Source organism: Podarcis bocagei (assembly GCF_964188305.1).
Source record: "Podarcis bocagei genome assembly, chromosome: 11".
In the NCBI taxonomy this organism is placed as follows: domain Eukaryota; kingdom Metazoa; phylum Chordata; class Lepidosauria; order Squamata; family Lacertidae; genus Podarcis; species Podarcis bocagei.
Genome location: NC_138136.1, coordinates 44,925,000 through 44,948,098, shown reverse-complemented (window position 1 = coordinate 44,948,098; position 23,099 = coordinate 44,925,000). Strand labels below are relative to the sequence as shown.

The 23,099-nt window shown below is 44.1% G+C and overlaps 1 protein-coding gene across 1 annotated transcript in view; it reads right to left on the bottom strand.

The window, feature by feature from the left end:
• The window catches only part of HCN1 (hyperpolarization activated cyclic nucleotide gated potassium channel 1), a 183,769-nt gene extending 161,838 nt beyond the window's left edge, over window positions 1-21,931 (bottom strand). The window contains exon 1 of the mRNA XM_081212754.1: window positions 21,411-21,931. Coding sequence (XP_081068880.1) covers window positions 21,411-21,808 — 398 coding nt within the window. The 5' untranslated portion in view covers window positions 21,809-21,931. The remainder of the gene's footprint in view (window positions 1-21,410) is intronic.
• Between the last annotated feature and the right edge of the window lie 1,168 nt (window positions 21,932-23,099).

Sequence of the window (23,099 nt, the reverse complement as noted above, 5' to 3'; positions counted from 1 at the left end):
CTGTGGGAAAGCCAAAGGCAGGATCTGAGCACAGGAACATATTCCCCTCTGTGGTTTCCAGAGAAGGGACCATGAGGGTTATCTAGTCCAACCCTGTGCAATGCACAAATCTTTCGCCTAACGTGGGGTTCGAACCCACGAACCTGAGATTAAGAGTCTCATGCTCTGGGGACTGAGCTATGCCTCAAGCAACTAACTATACAATCACGTTTATAGCCATCTGCCCTACACCCCCTCCCAAAATTAATCCCCTCTTCAAGCAAAAAGAGGCTTCTAAATATCAATAATTCATATATGTATATATACACCAGGAACAAAGCGGAATTATTTCACACAATCCTGTTCCACCAGCACAACGTATATTTTGGAAATGCATTCCGCTCTGCCGTCTGCACTCTCTGAAACCCTTTGAGCAAAAATTCTCTCTGATCCCTGTGAGTTCAAAGTATACCTAGTTCCTTAATGACTTTGCACAGCACTGCCACAGCTGTTCCTTTGCTTCAGACGCACAAAGAACAGGTTAAAGGTGGCTGTGGAAAGTGTTTCCCTTAAAGTAAGTTGCCCATAGCTGCCGCTAACTGATAAGCTGCTCTTAAAATAAGCACTTGGCGAACCTTAGGTCACCGGCACTAGTGACCCAATACGTCTCTTCCTTTTTATTTTGTTGATAAACAACTTTATCCTCAGTAGTTAAAACTTCCCTTTTCTACATCTTGGCATATGAAGTTGCTGCACTTTAAATCAAATTTGTATTTCAAGTCTCTTGTCTCTGCAGACAGTTTTATTATCGTTATCATCATCACCATTAAAAATGCTTCTATCAAAACAGTACGTCAAGCGCACAGAGAGAAAAGAGGGGAAGCTAATAAGGACCTTTTTGCAGGTAACAGTGCAAATAACGCTGAAATTAAAACGAAGGGAAAATGGTAGGTTGCATTCCATATTTGGCAAACAGTTATCCAATGAGTCAAGGGGAAACTGTGGCCTTCCAGATGTGGTTGGACTCAGCCTCCCATCAGTCCCAGAACGATGTGAGGGTTGGAGACCAACAACATCTGGAAGGCCGCAGATTCCCCATCCTGCACCAGGCATTCAGAAAAAATGCAGCTATTCTGCCAGCTGTCCACCTTCATTGCTTAGGAAAGGAGCTGAGTCAGGTTTGTTTTGGCAGAGCCAGTCTGGTTTAGTGGTTAGAGCATTGGGCCCTTAGGATTCCTGTTTAGCCATGAGGCTCACTGGGTGATCTTGGTCCAATCGCTGCCCCTCAGCCTCGCCTATTCATAGGGTTGTTGGGGGGTGGGACTGAGGAGTGAGGGAACCACAGATGCCATCTTGACCTCCTTGGAGGAAAGATAGGGTGTAATACAATTAAGTAGAACAAATTAAATGTAGGTGGCAGCCAACATGGTAACCTCCAAGTGGATCTGGGACTCCATCTCCCATCCTCTGTGACCATTAGCCAAACTGGTCAAGGCTGAGAGCTGAAGTCCAACAACATATGCAGAGAACCATGTGGACTACCCCAACTTCCTCTTAATATTTAGGAACTTGTCACATACAGAACCTGCAATTCTTGTCCATTTAACTTCTCTCCCCACCGCCACCGCCCCCGCCCCCCAAGACACTTCTGATAACTATTATCAGAATCTGGGGACAATTACAGTGGCAGCCTCAAATGACACTTGCAAGTTATATTGCTTCCCAATCAGGATGTTGCTTCTAATTTGTACTTACGATTTTTCAAAGGCATTTCAGCTACCTTGCAACATCCACAGATTTTCAGTTAAGTGCTCATATTTAGCGGCTTTCCCCCCAAGTTATAATATCTTTATTGTCAATGTACAACCTGTGTACAATGAAATTAACCGAGTACAATATTCTTTTAGCCACTTTGCATATTTCTGGTTTACTGAGCAGAGCTAGTTATCTACATTTATTTATTTGCCCCCCCCCCCCTTTCTACAGCCTGAGCAGCACACTTGGCACTGAAAACAAAATCTAAAAACAGGTCCGTGGCCAAAAATGGCTCCTATTTTATGTAAGACTGGGGCAGACAAAAGGAGATGAACGCTGAGAGGGAGAATTAAAGGCATTTTTATAACACGTATCAGAAAGTATCGCCAAAACGAAAGGAATACAAATGCATCACATTTATTTCAGCAGCAGTGCCACGTTCGAATCTCAGAATGGTCTAACAGACATAGATTATTTGCTTCGCTGCTATGCTCCTTTTCTTCTGTATCAAAATGAGGACGGCACTTTAAGTGTGTGTTTAAAAGATGAGCAACTGGTGCACCTCCGCTACTGAATATGGCTTTAGCAGACTTTAAACCAGAAATATCAAACACACTTAAATGTCAGATTTGCAGGACCACTGAACAAAACGGAAGGATAGATTGTATCTTGGAGACATGGAAGGATTTTTCTTTCTTTCTTATAAATCATTAAGCCTGAAACAAAGCCCAACAGTCAAGACCGTTAAATAAAATTAATAAGGTTTAAAATTAAGTAGAGTTTTAGCAGAGGGTCCCTCTAGGGACTTTTCATCTGACCACATTCCATTTTTCCTCTTTCTGCAGGACTCTCCACTTGAGCAACTCCAACTCATTAGAGCCACAGGCAGAAAAGCCAGAAAACCTGGGAGACCTGAGTTCAAATGCCTGTTCTGCCATGAAACTCACTGGCAACCCAGTCAGATGGGTGGGGTAATAATAATAATGATATGATGATGTTACTGGGTGACCCTGGTCCAGTCAGTGTCTCAGTCTTAACTCCTTCACAGGGCAGTTGTGAGCATAAAATGGAGAAGAGAACCATGTATGTCACCTTCAAAGCTTTGGAGGAAAGGTGCTGTATAAATGCACTACGTTGGAGGTATGCGATGTTAGGATTTGTCCCTCAATTCACCTATTCCCATCATCTCCTCCTTGCAGCCTTAAAGGTAAAGGGACCCCTGACCATTAGGTCCAGTTACGGACAACTCTGGGGTTGCGGCACTCATCTCGCTCTATAGGCCGAGGGAGCCAGCGTACAGCTTCCGGGTCATGTGGCCAGCATGACTAAGCCGCTTCTGGTGAACCAGAGCAGCACACAGAAACACTGTTTACCTTCTCACCAGAGCAGTACCTATTTATCTACCTGCACTTTGATGTGCTTTCGAACTACTAGGTTGGCAGGAGCAGGGACCGAGCTAAGGGAGCTCACCCCATTGTGGGGATTCGAACCGCCAACCTTCTGATCAGCAAGTCCAAGGCTATGTGGTTTAACCCACAGCGCCACCAGCAGCCCTCCCCTTCCAGCCTTATATCCTACAAATAAAGGACCAACTGCGCTAGCCTTCACCAAATCGTTTGTATTTGCTCTACTCTATTTGTTCAAGTACTGTACACTATATTTTAAATTACAGCTGAACCAAAACAAAGGATGCGAGTTAAATACATAGGCTGAAATAATCACATCACAGCAATCAAAGTCCTAAACATGATGCAGTATTATGCATAACTTGAATTGCATAACTTGAATTTTCCAAGTTTGCTTATTAAGACAGAAAAGTCTCTAGAATTCTAACTAACTAATTTAAATTCCCTGATTGGCAGCTAACAAGTCTGTCAGTGGATTGACAAGCAGGGTGCGTTTCATCACCACAAGAAGGGAAAGCATAGAACATGGGTAGGCAAACTAAGGCCTGGGGGCCAGATTCGGCCTAGTCACCTTCTAAATCTGGCCTGCGGACAGTCCGGGAATCAGAGTGTTTTTACATGAGTAGAGTGTGTCCTTTTATTTAAAATGCATCTCTGGGTTATTTGTGGGGCATAGGAATTTTTTCCCTTTCCTTTTCAAAATATAGTCCGGCTCCCCATAAAGTCTGAGGGACAGTGGACCGGCCCCCGGCTGAAAAAGTTTGCTGACCCCTGGCATAGAACATCAGAATACTGCAGATGATAACAACTTGGGACCAGTTTACCTGAGAGATCGCCTTACCCCTGTATGCCATGTGACCTGCAGAACTGGCACAGTTACCGGTGCCAAATAATACCTGCATTTATAAGAAATCGGCACTTTGGAACTCCGTGGTCATTGACATCAGGCAGGCACCGTTGCTGTACTCTTTCCAGCACCTGCTAAAAACATTCCTGTTAGGAGAACCCTACCCAGACATGCAGAATGTTGATGTGCATTTCAATCTGCTTTTAGTTTATTTTTGGTTTTATTTTTTATTTTTAAAATTGTTTTAAATACAGTGGTACCTCGAGTTACAGACGCTTCAGGTTACAGACTCCGCCAACCCAGAAATTGTACCTCGGGTTAAGAACTTTGCTTCAGGATGAGAACAGAAATCGTGCAGTGGCAGCGGGAGGCCCCATTAGCTAAAGTGGTGCTTCAGGTTAAGAACAGTTTCAGGTTAAGAACGGACCTCCAGAACAAATTAAGTTCTTAACCCGAGGTGCCACTGTAGTTGTTTTAAACCGTTTTACTGATAAATTTATTGTTTCATTCTCTTTGTAAACCATTTTGAGGTTTTGTTGTTTTACCATCAGTGTATTAATTTTATGAAGTAAACAAGTAAAATAAACAATGTGTAGTTTCAGGCCTTACCCTTCGGCAGGAGCACTTAAATTTGCAGCGTGTGCATTTGGTTTTCAAATACTGGTCCATGGCAACATTTAAATTAACAGCTAACCTGCCCAAATGAAGACAATATTATCTGCGAGGCTATTGTGCCTGCAGAAAGGTGGAAACTGAATGCAATCCTGCACGGTAATCAGATACTGAAACATTGCACAGGAGAGGAATGCAGCCAGTAAATTGTGACAGGGGTCTGGTTGGAATCACTAAATCTGGGAAGCATCATAAAACTTATTTTTCTTTTTTGTTGATGGGGCGGGGCAGTCAATCAAGGCAAAAATTACCCTGAAGAAGCTCTGGTGCAGGATGTGATTGCAGCTTCAAGTCAAAGCATGCCAAAATGCATTTATCCCACTTGCCAGGCAGGCAACCCCTGCGATTCCTACATCAGAGCAATCTATTCCAAGTACCACTTCAAGAAAACACATCTACAGAGTCATGACATTCGAGTTCACAGTTCCAGAGAGGTGGCTGTGTTGGCTGTTGCAGCAAAATCAACCAAGAGACTTGTGGCAACTTAATGACTTGACAGATATTCTTATGGCACTGGCTTTTGTTGAACATACTTCATCAGATGCCATGATCTTGAGTTTGGGGTACGCATATAAATGGTTGGAGGTGGGAGACTGTAAACTGTGAGGTCAGGAGGAAATCAAATGCCAGAAGTACAGGTGGCGTATTTTTAAATTTTATAATTAATAGTGGACGTTCACTGGTGACCATGGACCTCCAGTGTTAATGAGAAGCATGGAAAAAAGCCACCATGGAACAGCTCCCATGGCACTAAAGATGAACAGTCATGGCTATGGAGGGAGAATTGAATCCTTTCCTCCCCTGCTGTGGTTTTGAGGAAAATCCCTCACCTGAAGAGGGGGGAAATCTCCTATTGGCGAGTGCCTCCTGCATAGGTGGGTGGGAAATGGAAAGAGGCAAGATGTCGTCACCAGCAACATCTGTTTAGAGCTTCTCCACATATGTCAGAGTCACCTACTGACCTGCTAAGACACTAACAATATGGATATGGCCACTTCTGCATCCCTAACAAGTGCACTGTTTCTTAATGACACCAACATCACTGTGCAATACAGATGCTTGTTGTTGTTATTGTTGTATGAAGGCATTAGGTTATTCAGGTCCAGTTACCAGAAGCTTCTCCTTCCAGTTCCCAAAGCACTTTGTGTTTCTCCTCTGGAAGTTGCCCTATGCCATGGTGAAAATCTACATCACCTCCATCCCATCCCAACTTCTCCACCTTCCACATATAAACCTCAGAAAATGTGGTCCTCCCTGAGGCTATTTAAGACCTGTGTGTCTTGAGGGAAGGTGGAATGCAAGTTGTCCAGGTCACTAAGCTTGTACCTTCAGCTCCTGAAAAGACCACCAGTCAGCTTGAGAAGACTCTGTTGCTCTACATTTTATATTATTTATATGTTTTAGAAATGGCAGAAAGACAGAACGAACAAATGAATAAAATGAGGAATTTCCTGCTGTTGCCTTTGGAAGTGCAATTTTCATCAAAACCACCACAGGGGAGAAAATGGTTGAACTATAATTATAGCTGGTATTTTTTAGCATAAGCAATGTATATTAATATAATGTTCTGGGCACACCTATGCAATTTTGTCTGAACCTACTCTACTCATTGTATAGATTGTATCAGGGTTTCATTCAGGATTTCCTGAACCTTTGGGGGCCAGAGGCACATTTGGAATTCTAAGGTTGCGGGCATCACAAAATACGGGGGGGGGGCTGTATTTTACAAGGGGAGGGGCTGACAAAATTCAGAACCATCACAAAAAAACCACACCTTCAAATCCAAATAAAATATTGCAGGAGGGACAGATAACAACCCCCCCCCAAAAAAAAACCCCCACTTTAAAAATAAAATTGGGGTGGACAGAGAAGCTGGCAGGTGCCACAGGGGTGTCTAAATTAGAATTCATCTTCTGTTAGCATATACTTCATGAAAACTATCTATTGGTAACCTTGGGAATGGCAGAAATGACACTCAATAATTTTTGTCTTTAATTTGCTTTGCTACGTCTAGCACGAGACCTCTAGGAATTAGCACTGAACACACGATGAATTTCAAAATTGAGTTCCAGCCTCCAGGGAAAACAGGTCCAGGGAAAAGATGGCTGAAAGGCTTGAGACAATTAACAAGTTGCCTGCTGTACATTTAATTCACACACACACACCCAAACACAGGCACAAATGAAACTGGGTTGAGCATTTCTCTCAAAAGGTTTGGTGGTGCCAATATGTATCCTTAAACCTCTAAGTGGATTGGAAAGCAAATACCTGAAGGAGCCCCTGTATTTGGGTTTTTCTCCATGTTCCATTGCCTAGCACAGCCTTTGTCTACTGTGGGTTTTTAGATGTTCTTTCACTACAACTCCCATCATCCCTAGCCATCCCTAGAGAGATTATGGGAGTTGTAGTTCAAGAACATCGGGGTAGGGGGCAAGCTTGAGAAAGGCTGGGTCCAGGCCTCTTTGAATGGTGCTTCAAACTCCCTTCTGACCACCCCCTCACTGGTCCTGCTTTGTAGGCTGGAATGTGTCATTAATTAATCAAATTTGTCTTAATTGTTTAACCAGTTCTACTGTTGATTGGTTTTAGCTGCCTTACTCTGCTAAAACTGTATGTTTCTCATGGTGTGTTTGATGATGATGATGACCCACCCTTTATAAAAAGATCCTAAGGTGCTGTACAACATTAAGAACACATTTTATGGAACACAATAATAAAAACGTAATAAAAAGCGTAATAACAGACAGTATAATAATAAAATAATCATAGTAACAGCCCCCCACCCCTCTCCCACAGCTTTAACAGGACATAGAATTATTTAATGACTGAAGGTCTGGGTACAGAAGAATGTTTTTGCCTGGTGCCTAAAGACATTTAATGATGTCGCCAGGCACATCTCTCTGGGGAGAGCATTCCACAGTTGAGGAGCCACCACAGAAAAGGGCCATTCTTGTGTTGCCGCACACACACACCCAAACCTCTCAGGGAGTGGGGACATAGAGAAGAGCCTCAGATGACAAGCACAGGGTCTGGGTCGGTCTGTGTGGGGGAAGGTGGTCCTTAAGGTATTGAATTGCTGAGCTCTGTAGGGCTTTGTTTGTTGCATCCCATCCTGCTATCCATATGAATGAAAGGATGCTTACAAATACAGTTGTACCTTGGATACCGAATGCTTTGCAAGTCGAACATTTTGGCTCCCGAACGCCGCCAACCCGGAAGTGAGGGTTCTGGTTTGTGAACGTTCTTTGGAACCTGAACGTCCAACGCGGGTTCTGCGGGTTCTGATTGGCTGCCAATCGGAAGCCGCGCCTTGGTTTCCAAATGTTTTAGAAGTCGAACGGACTTCTGGGATGGATTCTGTTCAACTTCTGAGGCACGACTGTATTTTTATTAAGAACGGGAGAAGGAGGAGGTGGTGGTGGAAGAGTAAACCCAAGCTGTGAACTGAGTTTTCAGGGGCAGTGTAACCCCATCCAGCATGGGATGGATCCCTATAACCCAGTCTGCCTTTTGACTGACCATGAGCAGCTCTGTCTTGTCTCAGTCGAGCTTCACTCTTATCCAGTCCATTACTGACACCGGTTTAGCACCAAAACACCCTCTGATTTAGACAGCCTTCAACTGGAGGTACTATGGGTCAAACGTTCATATGAAGCATATTTCTCTAAACAGCATGTGGGACTGCAGGGGTGGGAAAGAACTGGTTGTTTTCGTCAAATAATCCTTAGCCAGTGATTTTAAAAATAAATAAATCAAGGGGGAGCATATGTATGTTGGTGGTCTGCTAATCGTTACCTCTGAAGGGACTCGTCACACAGAGCTGCAAAACTGCTTTCCAAGCCCAACCAAGTTTTAATAGTGGAGCTCCAGCAGCAAAAGGGACTAGAAAAGGCCCTGTGTGCACAAATTAGCAATAGTAGTATTTTCCACCCACTACTGAAAAGTCGGCAGAGGGGCAGACTCAGTGGTAACGTATGCAATTGCTGCGTTGCACTTTCTGTGTCAATGCTTCAATGTGTGTCAGCAAACTAACAGAGAACTGGTGTTTGCAGTGTCAAAACACGATGCATAAGCAACACAGGACCTGTAGAAGAAGACTTTTTTGTACTTTCAAATGAAACAGGGGTTGCTATGCCTGTTATTCACCATGGATGTGTTCAGAAATGATAACTGAACCCAGGCACAGTGGTTTTCAGCCAGTCTGCCGTGGCACCCTGGGGTGCCCTGAACGATAGTCAGGTGTCCCTCTTTCCTTCCCTCCCTTTCTTGTGTCTCTTGTGTCGCTACTTCCCAAAGATTTGCACAGCTGTTTGTTGCAGCAGCCCTGGCTACCAGCTCCCCAGGCAAATGATGCCTCTGGGGCAAGCCAGGGAGTGCTTCCCAGGCCCCAGTGGGGCAATGTGAGGAGGCACTTCTCTTTGGGGCAGGGGCTGCATCAGCTGCTGCCCAAAGGACTCCCAAGGACGGGGTAGAGGAGAAGAGGCTGAGGGAACATTCCACAAGGGACGGTGTTTGAAAAAGGGTGCCAGCCCTGCAGGCAAGGAGTGATATAACTGGGCTCCTGAGCCCCACAGGGGTGCTGCAGAAAGAACACAGTTGGTCAAGGGAGCCGTGGACTCAAAAAAGTTGAAAACCTCTGCTCTAAAGCATCAAGGAGACCTCTGTATCACTGCTGTTGCCAGTAGTATGGAGGAGGAATTTCTTCGGCATGCTTTTTGCAGTAGTAGACCAACCCGATCTAAAGCTCCCAAACTTGCTTGAAGATGAGGACACAGCTCTCATTGCACATTTAGCCAGATTTGCAATACACACGCACACAAGCATGGACACACACACACTTTACTTTTAAATTGCATTCAGAATGCATATATTACAGAACACATATTTTTCGTAAAATATGTGTACAGAATCTGTACAATTTAAATGCAGACCTTGTTTATTATTTATTTATTTATGAGAGTCTTTCTAAACCACCAACTCATTAAAAAAAAATCATGTTGGTGTGCAATAAAAACATTAAAACATCATAATAATCATAAAATATGGAACACATGACCAAAGAGGAATCAGATTAATTCTCTGAAAACTCTTGGCAGCACAGAAATGTTTTCAGTGGGTTACAAAATATCAAAACCATAGGTTTCTGTCTGATTTGTAGCCAGTGATAAGTAGGAAACGGGCTACAGCTCAGTGGTAGAGCATGGGTTTTGAGTCCAGAAGGTTAAATCTTAGTGTCTCCAGTTAAAGGTATAGGGGAAGAGGACCTCTCAGTCTGAGGCCCTGCTGGTCAACACAGAAAAGATTAGCTGAGGTCAGGCTTCTCCATCCTGTTGCCCTCCAAATATTTTTGACTTCTACTCCTATCAGTCCCAACCAACTTGCTGGAAGTCCAAAACACCTGGAACACAACAGGAAAGCAGGGCTAGATGGACAAATAATCTGCCCAAGCATAAGGTAGCTTCCTATATTGCTAAGTTTCAGGGCTAAAGCAACTGAGAGCTCCTTTTCAATTTCAGCTTTTGCCTGCCCATTAAATATAAAATCAATATTGATCAGATTGCTTGTTTGTTTGTTTTTTAGTTTTAGAAAACAAAATCTCACATCATGACATTATACGGGCATCCTCCAAATTTGGCTTTAGTTCTCTCTCATACCTTCCTCATCTCTTTCTGAAACAAACTTGGCCTGCCCACAGATACTACAGCCATCTCTGTTTTCCTCCTCTGTCCTACCCCACAAACATACAATGCTGTCATTTCTCACCAACACCCTCCTGAGCAGATTTGGGACACTATCTCTCTAGCTTTGATAAGTACCAGTCTGAGCTGCTCCCGTTCTCAGGAATCCCTTCTTCCCCCTTAAGGAGACATGCACAGTCCTCATGAACAGTTATTCTCCCTCTCTTCCTGTGTTTGCCTGTCTCTGAGGTTAGGATATTGAACTTTCACTGAAATACAAAGTAAGCTCAACGCACAAAAAGATCCATGTCTGATGGTAGATTCCTGTCATAGGCAATTTTTGGGTATGAGGAGGAGGTTGCTGTAGATAAGGCATTTCTTTTTTTATTCAGGTTGTTCTTTTTTCACCTAACTTCCAGGATACGACATTTGCTGCAAACTCTGAAAGACCTGCCGCAAATCTCAAAAGCAACGTCAACTGCTCATCCGTATGTTCCTGGCAAGGTCATTTACAGTATATAGATTTATCCAAGTCTAGAAAGCTCAATATTCTGGAAGAAGGAGGAGCTAGAGGTTTGGGGAACATCCATATGAATGTTCCCAAACGCACGCATAATTTAGTTCCAGATGTGCATGTAGAGAGCCACAAATATTCCCCATCCTCCCTTAGAACGACATACATCAATGCCCCATTCCAGCAAACACAATCTGCATACAGAAAGAGAGTTCTGCAACTAAATCCGCTGTACTCACTTTTCCAAGGAAACCTACTGTGTCCTTGGAGGACTAAGTCCAGAAACATGTTTCACAAACCACATTTCTGTGCATAAAAATATAAGAGCCATTCATACAGAATGTGTAATATAGGAAAGGTGCAATTCTCACATTTTACAGTGTCGGGGAAAGATGGCAATCTAGCAGCACTGATACCTACCCTTTTTATGATCCGCACAGTTATTTTTATGACTAACTATTAGGTTAACCACTTAGGCTGCAGCCCTTTAGATAATTTTCCCTGCTAAATTCCACTGAAATTACTGGGACTTCTGCAGGTGTAAATTGTCTGAAGGTCTCAGACTAATTTATAGCGTCATGGCCATTTTTAGTAGCGCAATATCAATCAATATAAGCTGGAAATGTTAATTGAAGGCAGACCTCACTCCTTGTTCTCTCCTTGGGGAGAAAGCGAGAAGGGCATGAGCAAGAGGGATTTTCTAAGTTGAAATTCGCTTTGCAGCACATGCTGTTGTTGTGAGGCACAAGATAATCCCTGTCATTTCTGAAACTGAACAATAGTGCTTTTATGCTTTCTGATTATCGCTCTACGTGCATACTAATTGATGTAGTAGGAGACCAGGAATTTATTATTATTTCAGTAAGTAACAGTAATACAGGTGTATCAACATTGCTTTTCCAAAACATTCTGAGTAACTGTGAAGTCTCTGCGTATGTTGACAGCAGAACAAACTTCCTTTGAAGGTTTGGAAGATTGGAAGGCCTTCTTTAAGGTTTTCAACCTGAGTCTGGGAAACCACCAATGAGGGATGCTGTGGCAGCCAGCATTTCCAGCACTATGGTTCTATTAGAAACTTACTACCAACAAAGGTCCGTATAGTTAAAGCTATGGCTTTCTCAGTAGTGATGTATGGAAGTGAGAGCTGATCGCCAAAGAATTGATGCTTTTGAATTATGGTGCTGGAAGAGACTCTTGAGAGTCCCATGGACTGCAAGAAGATCAAACCTATCCATTCTGAAGGAAATCAGCCCTGAGTGCTCACTGGAAGGACAGATCCTGAAGCTGAGGCTCCAATACTTTGGCCACCTCATGAGAAGAGAAGACTCCCTGGAAAAGCCCCTGACATTGGGAGAGATGGAGGGCACAAGGAGAAGGAGACAACAGAGGACGAGGTGGTTGGACAGTGTTCTCAAAGCTACCAGCATGAGTTTGACCAAACTGCAGGAGGCCTGGCGTGCTCTGGTCCGTGGGGGTCACGAAGAGTCAGACAAGACTAAACAACGAAACAACAACACCATGAATGAAAAAGTATTTAAGAAGTCAAGGCCCAAATCCAGTTTACGCTCACACAAGTGCATATACTTGCCCAAAGTAATTATTTAAACTTGAGTTTTCTTTGACCAGCTAGCTCCAATGTCATATCACAATGCAGTTTGGAAACCTAAATCTAAAGAACTCTTGGACAGACAACACTTCTTTGGGAATTGGTTAATAAGAGTTATTGCACTAGGCAGTGTCACATAAGGAATGCAACATTTTGAAATTATTAATGAGGACTGTGCGAGGACGAAGGAAAACCATTCTCACAAAGTGTTTCTAAATTTTATTTATTTACTTATTTAGAAGATGCACAGACTGCTTGATCAAAGAGCTAAGCGGTGCATAAAACTAACTGTAGATAAAACACAGATACAATCCACACAGCAATTAAAAAAAGAAAATATGCATCATTAAAAACACAGATAAAATTGGTAAGACTCTTCAAACAAATACCAGTAACTAAGGATAAGCTATTAATCAATGTGCATGAGTTTAAGCCAGAAAAGTATTCCTTTTAAGCCATAAATAAACTGATTCTTATAAGGCTGATTGTGATAAAGGAGGAACCATGACTTAGTGGGAAAGCACATGCCTGAGTAGAATGCGTCCTTAAATTCTGTTAACACTTCTTGCCTGCCTGTATGGAAGATGGAGGGTGTGTGCAGACAACAGCCTGCACTACGAAGGTAAAATGCGCCCCTCAGAAGTGCCCAAATGAGAATGTGCAGCTCAAGCTGCAAAAAGGGTCAACATTCCTGGTTTAAGACATGCAAACTTGTGTGTTGAGTATTTTGCTTTTCAGTCCAGTTGAGAATGGCTGGGGAAACCCAGCCAGATGGGCAGGGTATAAATCATAAAACTATTATTACTATTACTATTATTGTATTAAGGTCTAGTTGCCCAAAGGAATATCCTTTAAACATATGAATGGACCCCACCAATGGTCAGCTTCTGGATACATCTACAATTTTCTGGCAGCAACAGAAGCAAAACCAGTTAAAGCACTCATCTGAAACCAAAATACTTGCACAGGTAGAAGTAGAAATAATAATAATGAAATGTCGGTATTCATAATTTGGTAGTATCATTGTGGTTACCATCACAATGTACCAGTGAGTAGTGTCACACAAGAAAATCACAGGGTTTCTACCAAGGGAGCCTTTGTGCAAGAGAAAACGGAGACACGCAGCTCCAGCGGCACAACTGGATTGTGAAAAAATACGTGGAACCATTCAGACAAAAGATCTGTCAGGCCGCTTACATAATCATTTCTTAATTGGACATTAATTCCCTGTAGAATGGCACGTTCTCTTTGGACTTACTTTGCAAACAAATAAATAGAATCAATTTATTCACTCTGCCATAGGGTGTGTGCACATACAGGGTGAGTCTTTTAAAAGAGGCCCCATGGAACAGGTGTACTCTGTACCCAGCGGGCCACTTTTAAAGGACTCACCCTGTATATGTATGCATACACATACATGCACGCGGGTGTCTATTTCGGGCATCCGAAACCCACCTAAACTCATGCTACAAACATTGTTAGGCTTTAAGGTGCCCCAGGAGACTCTTGATATTTCCTTTGAGCAGACTACCAGGGGACAAAGAAACTGGCCTTTGATGGTGCAGCTTATATAACACCTGCAAAATCTTGTTCCATCAGAACACAAAGCAGTGACGGAGCACAGGAGCCCTGCAGAAAAATAGGCAAAGCAAAGTGGCTACAAATCAAAGCACAAGAAGAACTACAACACCAACAAGGGGGGGTGGGAACCCCATTATGTATACCACCTAAAAGAGCTTATGGATTAAGTGGTTTATAAATCTTTTTAAAAGCCACCAGGATGCCAAAAGAAAAAACAGTAATCCAGCAGCGGCCACTACATTAGTCATTGATCTTTGCACAATAAACTGCTTTGAGGGTTTTCTTTTCTTTTACAATCAAGAAGTGTATACATTTTATCAAACAACCAAACAAATATTACTACTACTACACACAGGAAATATAGGACCACAGCCTATATATAACCAAAATGCATATAATTGCAGGTGACTATTTTCTAGGTATTTTGGACTAGACAACATTTCCCCCCCATTTCAATACCACCAATTCCTATAAAATATGTATGTTATACATACATTTACTGTACTCCTGTAGCCAAGAAAGCCTGAAATGTTTCCTTAGAGTACACTGTTAAATACAGTGGTACCTCGGGTTAAGTACTTAATTTGTTCTGGAGGTCTGTTCTTAACCTGAAACTGTTCTTAACCTGAAGCACCACTTTAGCTAATGGGGCCTCCTGCTGCTGTTGTGCCGCCACTGCACAATTTCTGTTCTCATCCTGAAGCAAAGTTCTTAACCTGAGGTACTATTTCTGGGTTAGCGGAGTCTGTAACCTGAAGTGTATGTAACCCGAGGTACCACTGTATATGGTCACTTTGTGCTATGTAAATTATTTTGGCTTTCTCTTACTATTTTGTGGTTCCACTCTCCCCCCAATTGCTAATAATTTAGCAAGTGGAAACTTGCTGGAAATGGGGTGGGGTGGGGGCTACAGAAGGAACATTTGTTCCTCTGCTCTACTCCATTCTCACAATACTGCCTCCCTCTCCTGAAAACAGCCCCCTGTGAATTGTCACACATGAAGCCAAACACCCCGCACTGCACAGGCACACCTCCTACTGTCTCCCACAAAAAGGAACCCTCGCATATAAGTCCTATTTTCTATGTTTCTTCCACATCCTCATCCTACTCATGGCTCCTTCTTCTTCTTCCTCATCCCATTTGCCAGCCCAGAGAGCGATAGCCAGGAGCAGATGAATTAAATACCAGTTTGCTTGCTCTGTGGTCAGGAGGCTCAACCCTAAGATGATGAGTTGATGCTTGGATTGAGCTGGTAAATGAAGTAGCATGAGCTTTCCACCAGCCCCTCGCTTAACCATCTGCTTCAGGAGCAGGATCACTTCTAACACATACAGCAGGGGATGTTATGCTGATGGAAACAAATGAAGCAGGCCTGCATGCCTGGTCACCAGCTCAACGCAAGCCTCTGCTGCTCAGGGCTCAGATGGAGGGAGTACTCAGCTGTTTCAGGCTCTGGGGAGAGCAGTGGAACAGAGGAAGCTGCCTTCTACATCTAGCTAGGTATTGTTGACTCTCACTGCAACAGCTCTCCAGGATTTTACTTTTTTTAAAGGAGGGACATTCCCAGCCCTACCTGGAATCTTCTGCATGCAAAACAGATGCTTCCCCAACCTGATTAAGAAGCCAGCTCTGGAAAGCATTGGCCATGGATTAGCACTGATGAAGGTGTTTAACATTAACCATGGTTCAGCCTGAACAATGAAGTGTTGCAAGATTTGCATCTGAGAGGGAATAAATGCATGGCACACTCCAGGTCTTTCTTAAATTGTCTTGGTTTCAATGGGACTCAGTGCTTCTTATACAGTTATGTTCCACTGAGATATGTGGCACATAGATTTGCTCCTGTAGGTGCAATTCGTTGGGTTGCGCCCACCAATTAAGAGGACCAGAACAAGATGGAATGGGTGGTTTCACTTAAGAGTTACTAACGGAGTGTCCAGGAGAAATACCCCACAATAGAGCAAATCTGTATTAACAGCAATATGAGTTGCAAGGTTTTATGAATCAGCATTCATCAAATTTCAGGGGGGACGGGGACAGAGCTAGTTATTTCAAATATTATATGAAACCAGTGAAGATGCCCAAACACCATTATGGCATCTGTAGTCGCCACCATCTGGAGGTACATGCCTGGGGATCACTGGATCTTGACTGTTTTCACACACTAACAACGCATTGTGTAGAATTCTACCTATGATATTTTATCTGTACAATCATAATGAAATTCAATAACAAAGTATTGAAAAATATGAATTTTGAGCTGTCTAACCCCATAATGGCAACTAGACATTCTGTTTGGCAACTGTAATCCTGGTTTAGGGAGCCATTTGGCACCTAGCTCATGTATCTGAGTTTCTAACACTGTGTAATGAAACCAAATGATACGATGGAAGTCTGTGGCTATGGAGGGGAACAAAAAGTCTGTGCTATATCCACTCCTCCCAGGTAACATCTGAGGTCACAAGTCATGCATCTCTCCCATGAGGATCTGTGCAAGTCCAGGTACACATTTAGCTTAGGGAAGATATGCATGTTACCACTTCACACCCTTGCATGGAAACATGGAAAGAGGAAGCATGAATTAGCCACACATCCTCCTTTCTGCAAGCCCAGTTAATGTCCAAAGATATGCGAAGATCACATTCTATTCTTTGCAATATATCCTTTCTCATGTGCATGAATAATACCAGTGCCTATTAGGTGTAGGAATGTCTTTCTTAGGAAGCCACATTCCCAATTTTAAATGCACAAGTAGGACACTTCAAGAAACCCATGGAAATTTCCACCCTTCACAGAAAGACATATTGTTGCCCTCATCCAGATATAACCGTGCTCTCTCACCATTCATCTCTCAGACTCAAAACTATGCATTTCCTAAGAAGCCCTATTAAACCCATACGCAGGTCCCTTCAACCTTCTAGCACTGGCAATGACATCCCAGCAAGATGGAGCTTCAGGTGGATCAAAACCAGGTTGGCAGGAAAGCTGGAAGATAACAGACAGGGGACGTAGATTGATCTGGAACTGATTTTATTCAGCACAGTCTGTATCATCAGCGCAACTCATTTCATTTCTATCAAAATTCATTTAGTTCATAAACATAGCATCCAGGTTGATTTACATTCTATAGTAAGTGTAGAAATTTAATCTGGCGATTATGCATGAAGGTAACTTTGCTAGTACGAAGACTAAGGCTATATCCAAACACAGTTGCTTCGTGCCTATATGAGACACAAGAACTGTCAGTGGAACTACATACCAAAAGATTCATTCACAAATACAAAAGTGGTTCTCAAAAAATGCTCCATAGTGTTGGGTCTGCAAGATGGACCCAGGTTCCTGACAGTGCTCAGTTCTGAAGTGTTAAGCAGGTTAAGCACAATGCCAAACTTGTTGTTTCACTGTGTGTTCCCATTCATTCATTTTCTTGAATAGTTCATTGTTGCCAGCCCAGAGCAGATCCCAAATAATTGCAAGGGCAGAACTATTCCATACTCCAGTTCCTTTTGTACACATGCAAAATACATGGTGCCACCATCAAGATATACGTGTGGTGACATAAAGTCTATACCCTGGCCTTTGACACCTGACCCACCCTATTCAATTGACTGTAAATTGTTCAAATTTAATTTAATCTTGTATTTTTATGCTGTTGGAGCTCACTTTGGGGCCTTATAAGGATGGGATGGGAAGGGAAGGGAAGGGAAGGGAAGGGAAGGGGAGATCAGCAGCAACAACCACCACACAGATGTGCTGGCTTGATCAGGAAAATGACAGGGTACCGATTCCATTTTCATGACAGTAAACGCTGATCATTTTAGCATACACATACATAGCATTCACAACCGACAACACTACACACACACTTTCAAAATAGCATACCAGAATGAAAACCATAGTTCAGCCCTAAGAATCTCTTCGCATAATTGCTCACTTCCATTTTTTCAGTGAGACTCCCAGAGGTAAGGCAGCTCATTGGAATAGTATTTTGTGGCCATTTGTCTCTGTCCACAATCACCAGGACGTACTGATTTCCTTAATTTCTTAAACATGCCAATACACTATGTATCCATTGTTTCTGCAAAGCACAGGCCATAAATAAGCTTTCTCCTCAAATTTGCTTCTTTTTCTTTTTCTTTTATTATGTATTTTGTATTCTCATTGTGTATTTTTCTGTTGTGAAGCACCCTGGGATGATGATGATGATGATAATAATAATAATAATAATAATAATAATAATAATAATAATAATAATAATATGTAAGGACAGCTGAACTGACTAGTATATATTAAAATGCCAGCACTATAATAGATTAATAGAGACAGGCACTGAATTACCACCAACTGGTAAAGCTCAAGGACTGTTTACTAGACACCACTTTCTCACATCACCTCCACAAATTCATATATATATATATATTTACCACGAGATGCTTGGTCCTACAGAGGAGCATTTTTTCACAGCATCTGTAAGCAACTCAATATTTATTACAAATACATTTTACATGAAAGGATTCCAAAGCAAACAATCCCTTAGTATGTTAAGATGCCATGGTGCTCTGAGTATACACAATGTTTGCATGGAAGTTAATGACCTAAACATATGACACCTTGCAATTAGTAAACAATATGCAAAGGTTAATTGTATTAGCATCTTGTGTAAAACTATACACATTTGAATAAAACGATACAACAATCTTCGGAGATGCATTTTTCTATTATATTGTGTGTAGCTATCCTTTTTCAGATTTAAATGGCCTTCATGCCCATCTCATTCTACGCTTCCTGCAATCTATCTCACGCAAGGCACAACTGATTCTTTTTCATCTACCTGACAGATCTCATGAATATGAAGACTGTTCCAAGCCAACTATGAATGGTCTGTCTCAGAAGGTCAATGAAACTTAACACAGCTTTCTCCCTTATGACACCCTCTTTTACACACATGAGAAGGGAAAACTACATCTGCTACAGGATATATGGGAGCAGACATGATGTATACTCTGGAAATGACAAGGACACAGATTCCAAGGTTAAAGCTGGGATTTCCAGATGCATTATTATTCAATACCCTGGATAGCTCCCAGTTAAGGATGGTGCATAAATTCTACTAGTTAATGCTATTTCTCCCCACATGCATCCCTCCAGCACATAATAGTATAGCTCAAGGAGATACCGCGTTCTGGATGACTTTCAAGCACCAGGTAAATTAATAAGGACAAACCCCACTCTGGCCAAAAATCATTAAGCAAAATCCCAGTTGCCCTCAATCCATGTAATCCTTTTTTTTTCAGGTTCCTGCTTTTTTATCAAGCTAATAGCACAGCCTTTCCAAAAGTATCTGGGAAGAGAGCTAAAAATGTGCAGTTGTCAGACAAAAAAGCTTTCACATGCATATCAGACTGAGTGACAATAACAAGCAGTGCAAATTTTAACGAAGAGCCTGAATCTTACATGTTCGTGTTTTTAAACTTCCCATGGATATACCATGACTCAAGACATAAAAGCTTTCATTTTAAGGGCAGCACACACACACACACACACACAGAGAGAGAGAGAGAGAGAGAGAGAGAGAGAGCGTCCTATTTCTCTCTGTCTTTTGTCTTTCTGATTTGCTCGTTTTCTTGTCCTTTTCTGACATACAGCACTAAGACAGACTGAGGCATGAAGGAACCAAAGTTTTAATAAAAGAACCTAAAGCCTTGTGAATGCATTATTTCCTGAATATAGAAGGGGTAGATGGAGATTGTGCCAGATGACCCTACCCCCTTGACACAACTCTAGTCCACACAATGGACAGAATAGCCACATAGAGACTTAAACATATAGGCCCCATTCACAAAAATCATGCATACACCGTTCAGAGACAATAAATGCAACACGTTGGGTGTGCCAAGGAGGCAGAGCCAGTTGACAAGATTACAATCTTCTCCCCTGCCCCAATGATGTATAGAGAAGAACATCTGCACAGGACATTAGTCAAGGTCAGTTGCACTGTTCCCGTAGCCAGCACCATACAAGGATTTTTTAAATGAAGCAAAGGGTGTTTATTCTCCTGGGACAGCTTGATAGGGAATAAGTCACCATGACTTTGGATATTTAAAATAGGAAGGTACGTATTTTAGATGTTTGCAGTTTCTGGGTTTGAGTGAAAACGGTATTCCTCAATTTTAGTTTATCCTGCCCCAGTTTCCACGCAGTTCTTCCAAGATAGCCAAAACGATTAGCTTTTCCTTTGCAGATGCAAAAATTATACTCCCTAAATTAGGGACCGACCGGGGGAGAAAATCAAGCCACATTTCACATGCTTGGCTTGCCAAAGTTATATATTTTTTTTTCCTGTGCAAAGCTCCATTTTACTGGAATGCCAAAAAGTGCCCCATGAAACTTGCAGCATCCTGGGAGGGGAGGGCTCCCTTATATCTTCCACCTGGAAAAGGGATGTGAGAGTTGTCTTTCAGTGCAAATGGAAAATAATCTAACCTCCATCTCTGAAGGTCAGTGACATGTCACCTGGGCAAGACTGGAAGTTGGGCAGTAAGTAGCATTTGTGTTTCTTCTATATAGACGAGAGTTCAGTGGAAACAAGTTTGGGGTGAGTTATTTCATGGTGTTCAGTACAGCCGATGGAAAGAAAGTCTAGTCTAGGAGTGAGGGACCTCCAGTCCTCCAGCCATTGTTGGACTCCAGTGCCAATCAGCCGCACCCAGGATGGCCGATAGTCGCCCAACAACTTCTGGAAGGCCACTGGCTCACTGTCCTTCCAAAAATGGAGGGTTGTGGGACCCTGAGGTTCCAAGAACTTGGGGGAAGTCTAAGGTTACAATCTTGTGCACAGCGCACCTGAGTGGAGTGGAACTTACTTCTGAGCAATGTTACCAATGAAACAAGAAGCCAACCTGGGCTTCTACACATATGTGTGAGCACTTTCAAAGCTCTGTGGGCAGAGCCTCTTCAATGCTCCCCATTCTAGCACTTGGCATGTTTTTTTCCTGAACACCAACGAAGACTTTGCAAAGGGGGCAGGCAGAGGAAATAGGTTGGAGGGCATCAAGCTCAGGAAAATTGTCATTCTTCAGAACTCTGAGCTTCTGTTGAGGCAGGTTGAGTGGAGACAGACAGAGGAGATAGGAATATTTATTTCTTCCAGAGGGTTCAACTTCGGCTACCCACTTCAGGGACTGGCATCAAAATTGGGCACCAGAGCATCACAGACACTCAAAATGCCCAAGCAGCACAAGCTGATCTTTGGGGAGGCAGAGCTGACACATGCCCCGGTTTTTGCGCGCGCGCGCGCACCGTGACCAACAGAAAAATCGATTCCCCGACCCACCCCAGAAAATAACCCCAGACGACCCCGCTCGCCCCTCACCTGAAATCGCTGTAGGGGTGGATGATCCAGAAGCCTGCAGTTTTAACCCTTTCCTGCTCCTTCTCCACCGCCTTCTGGCTGCCGAACATGCGGAGGGAGAATTTGTTGACCCCGGGCTGCAGCATGGAGGTGAACTGGCGCTGCATGAAGCCGTATTGGCGCCCGGCAGCGTCGGCATCGTCGAAGCCCACCGCCGGCTCCTCGCCGCCGCCGCCGCCGCTTCCGCCGTCCACTTTGAAGCACACCGAGTTGCCATGGTCCTTGAGGCTGCCGCCGCCGCCGGCTCCCGGGCTGCCCAGCGCCTTGTCCGCCGCCGCCTTGCCCTGGAAGCAGGCGTTGGCGCTGGGGCTGCCGTCGTCGCGGCTGCCGGGCGACGAGCCGGGCTTGCTGCCCTCCATGCCTCTGCCCAGCGAGCGGCCGGGAGGCGGAGGAAGGGAGGTGGCGCGGGAGAGCGAGCGAGGGAGGCAGCGCCGGCCAGGCGAGCCGGCTCCGTCTTGCAGCGGCGGCGGCGGCTGCTGCGACTGCTGCCCGCCCTTCAGCGGCTCCTCAGCCCCTTCTGGCGCGCCTCGCGTGGCAAGGGGACCGACAGGAGAGGGGAGGAGGGCCGAGCCAGAGGCAGCGGGCGGGCGGGCGGCAGGCTCCCTTCGAGCGCCCTCTGCCGACCGCAGCGGCGCGCCTGGGCCCGCTTCCCTTCGCTTGACATTGAGCGACCCGGACGAGCCCGGGAGGAGGGAGGGAGGATGGAGCGCGCCGTTAGGCAGCTGGCCTGAGCCAGCGTTTCCTCCTCACATCGCCGCTACCCAAAGAAAGGGACCGGGGCTCCCAAGCTGGCTTCGCTTGCACAGATTTGCCTTCCACGATCGCTCCTCGGTCCCGGTGCCTTTAGCACGAAGGACGGCTTCCGAGGTTGCGCAGGCATGGTGATGATACCCAGCTGGGGGTTTCGCCTCGCAGACGGGGCGTCCGCCCGGTGCCGTTTGTAGCAACCGGGCGCCCTCCCCCCGGAACGAGCTGTTCATTGAGCATTTCACTCCCCCGGTTTGTCCGCAGCGAGGGACGTTAGACGACGTTGGCGCGCTGATGAGCACTCGCCTGCTTGGGATGAGGTTAGATGAGGTCGCATCAAGCGTCGCGCACAGCCAGTTCCCAGCAAGCGTTCCTGTCCCCTATCGCAAAAGCCGGATCTTTCCGGGGAAGGGGGTTCATTTATGAGTTTATTTACAACAAGTGCTTAAGTATCGCCCCTCTCATAAAATGACAGCGCACATGCACACAAAACACATTCAGTGCAGGATATAGGAACAACATGGGAAGTTGTCTTATACTGAGTTAGACCTCAGGTCTATTTTAGCACATCCCTGCACTCCCAATCTGTTCTGCTGTTTCATGTACAGTACATACATAGAGAAGCTGCAGTTGCCCATATCTTCCCAGCACATGAGGCACATTCAACCAGCCATCACTGCAGCATCTCACAGTGGCCTCTTGTTGTGTGAATGAGCCATCACAGATATATGGAGAGGTGTCACCCCAAAGATGAAGACTTCTCCTCTGTTTCTCCAAAGGCAGAAGGGTAGAAATTGCAAGGAAATGGAATCCAGCTGCGTATTAGGAGAAGGATCCTAATAGTAGGGTCTGTTTGACAGTAGAACAGTTTGCAAACTTGTAACCCACCAAGGTAAACACAGC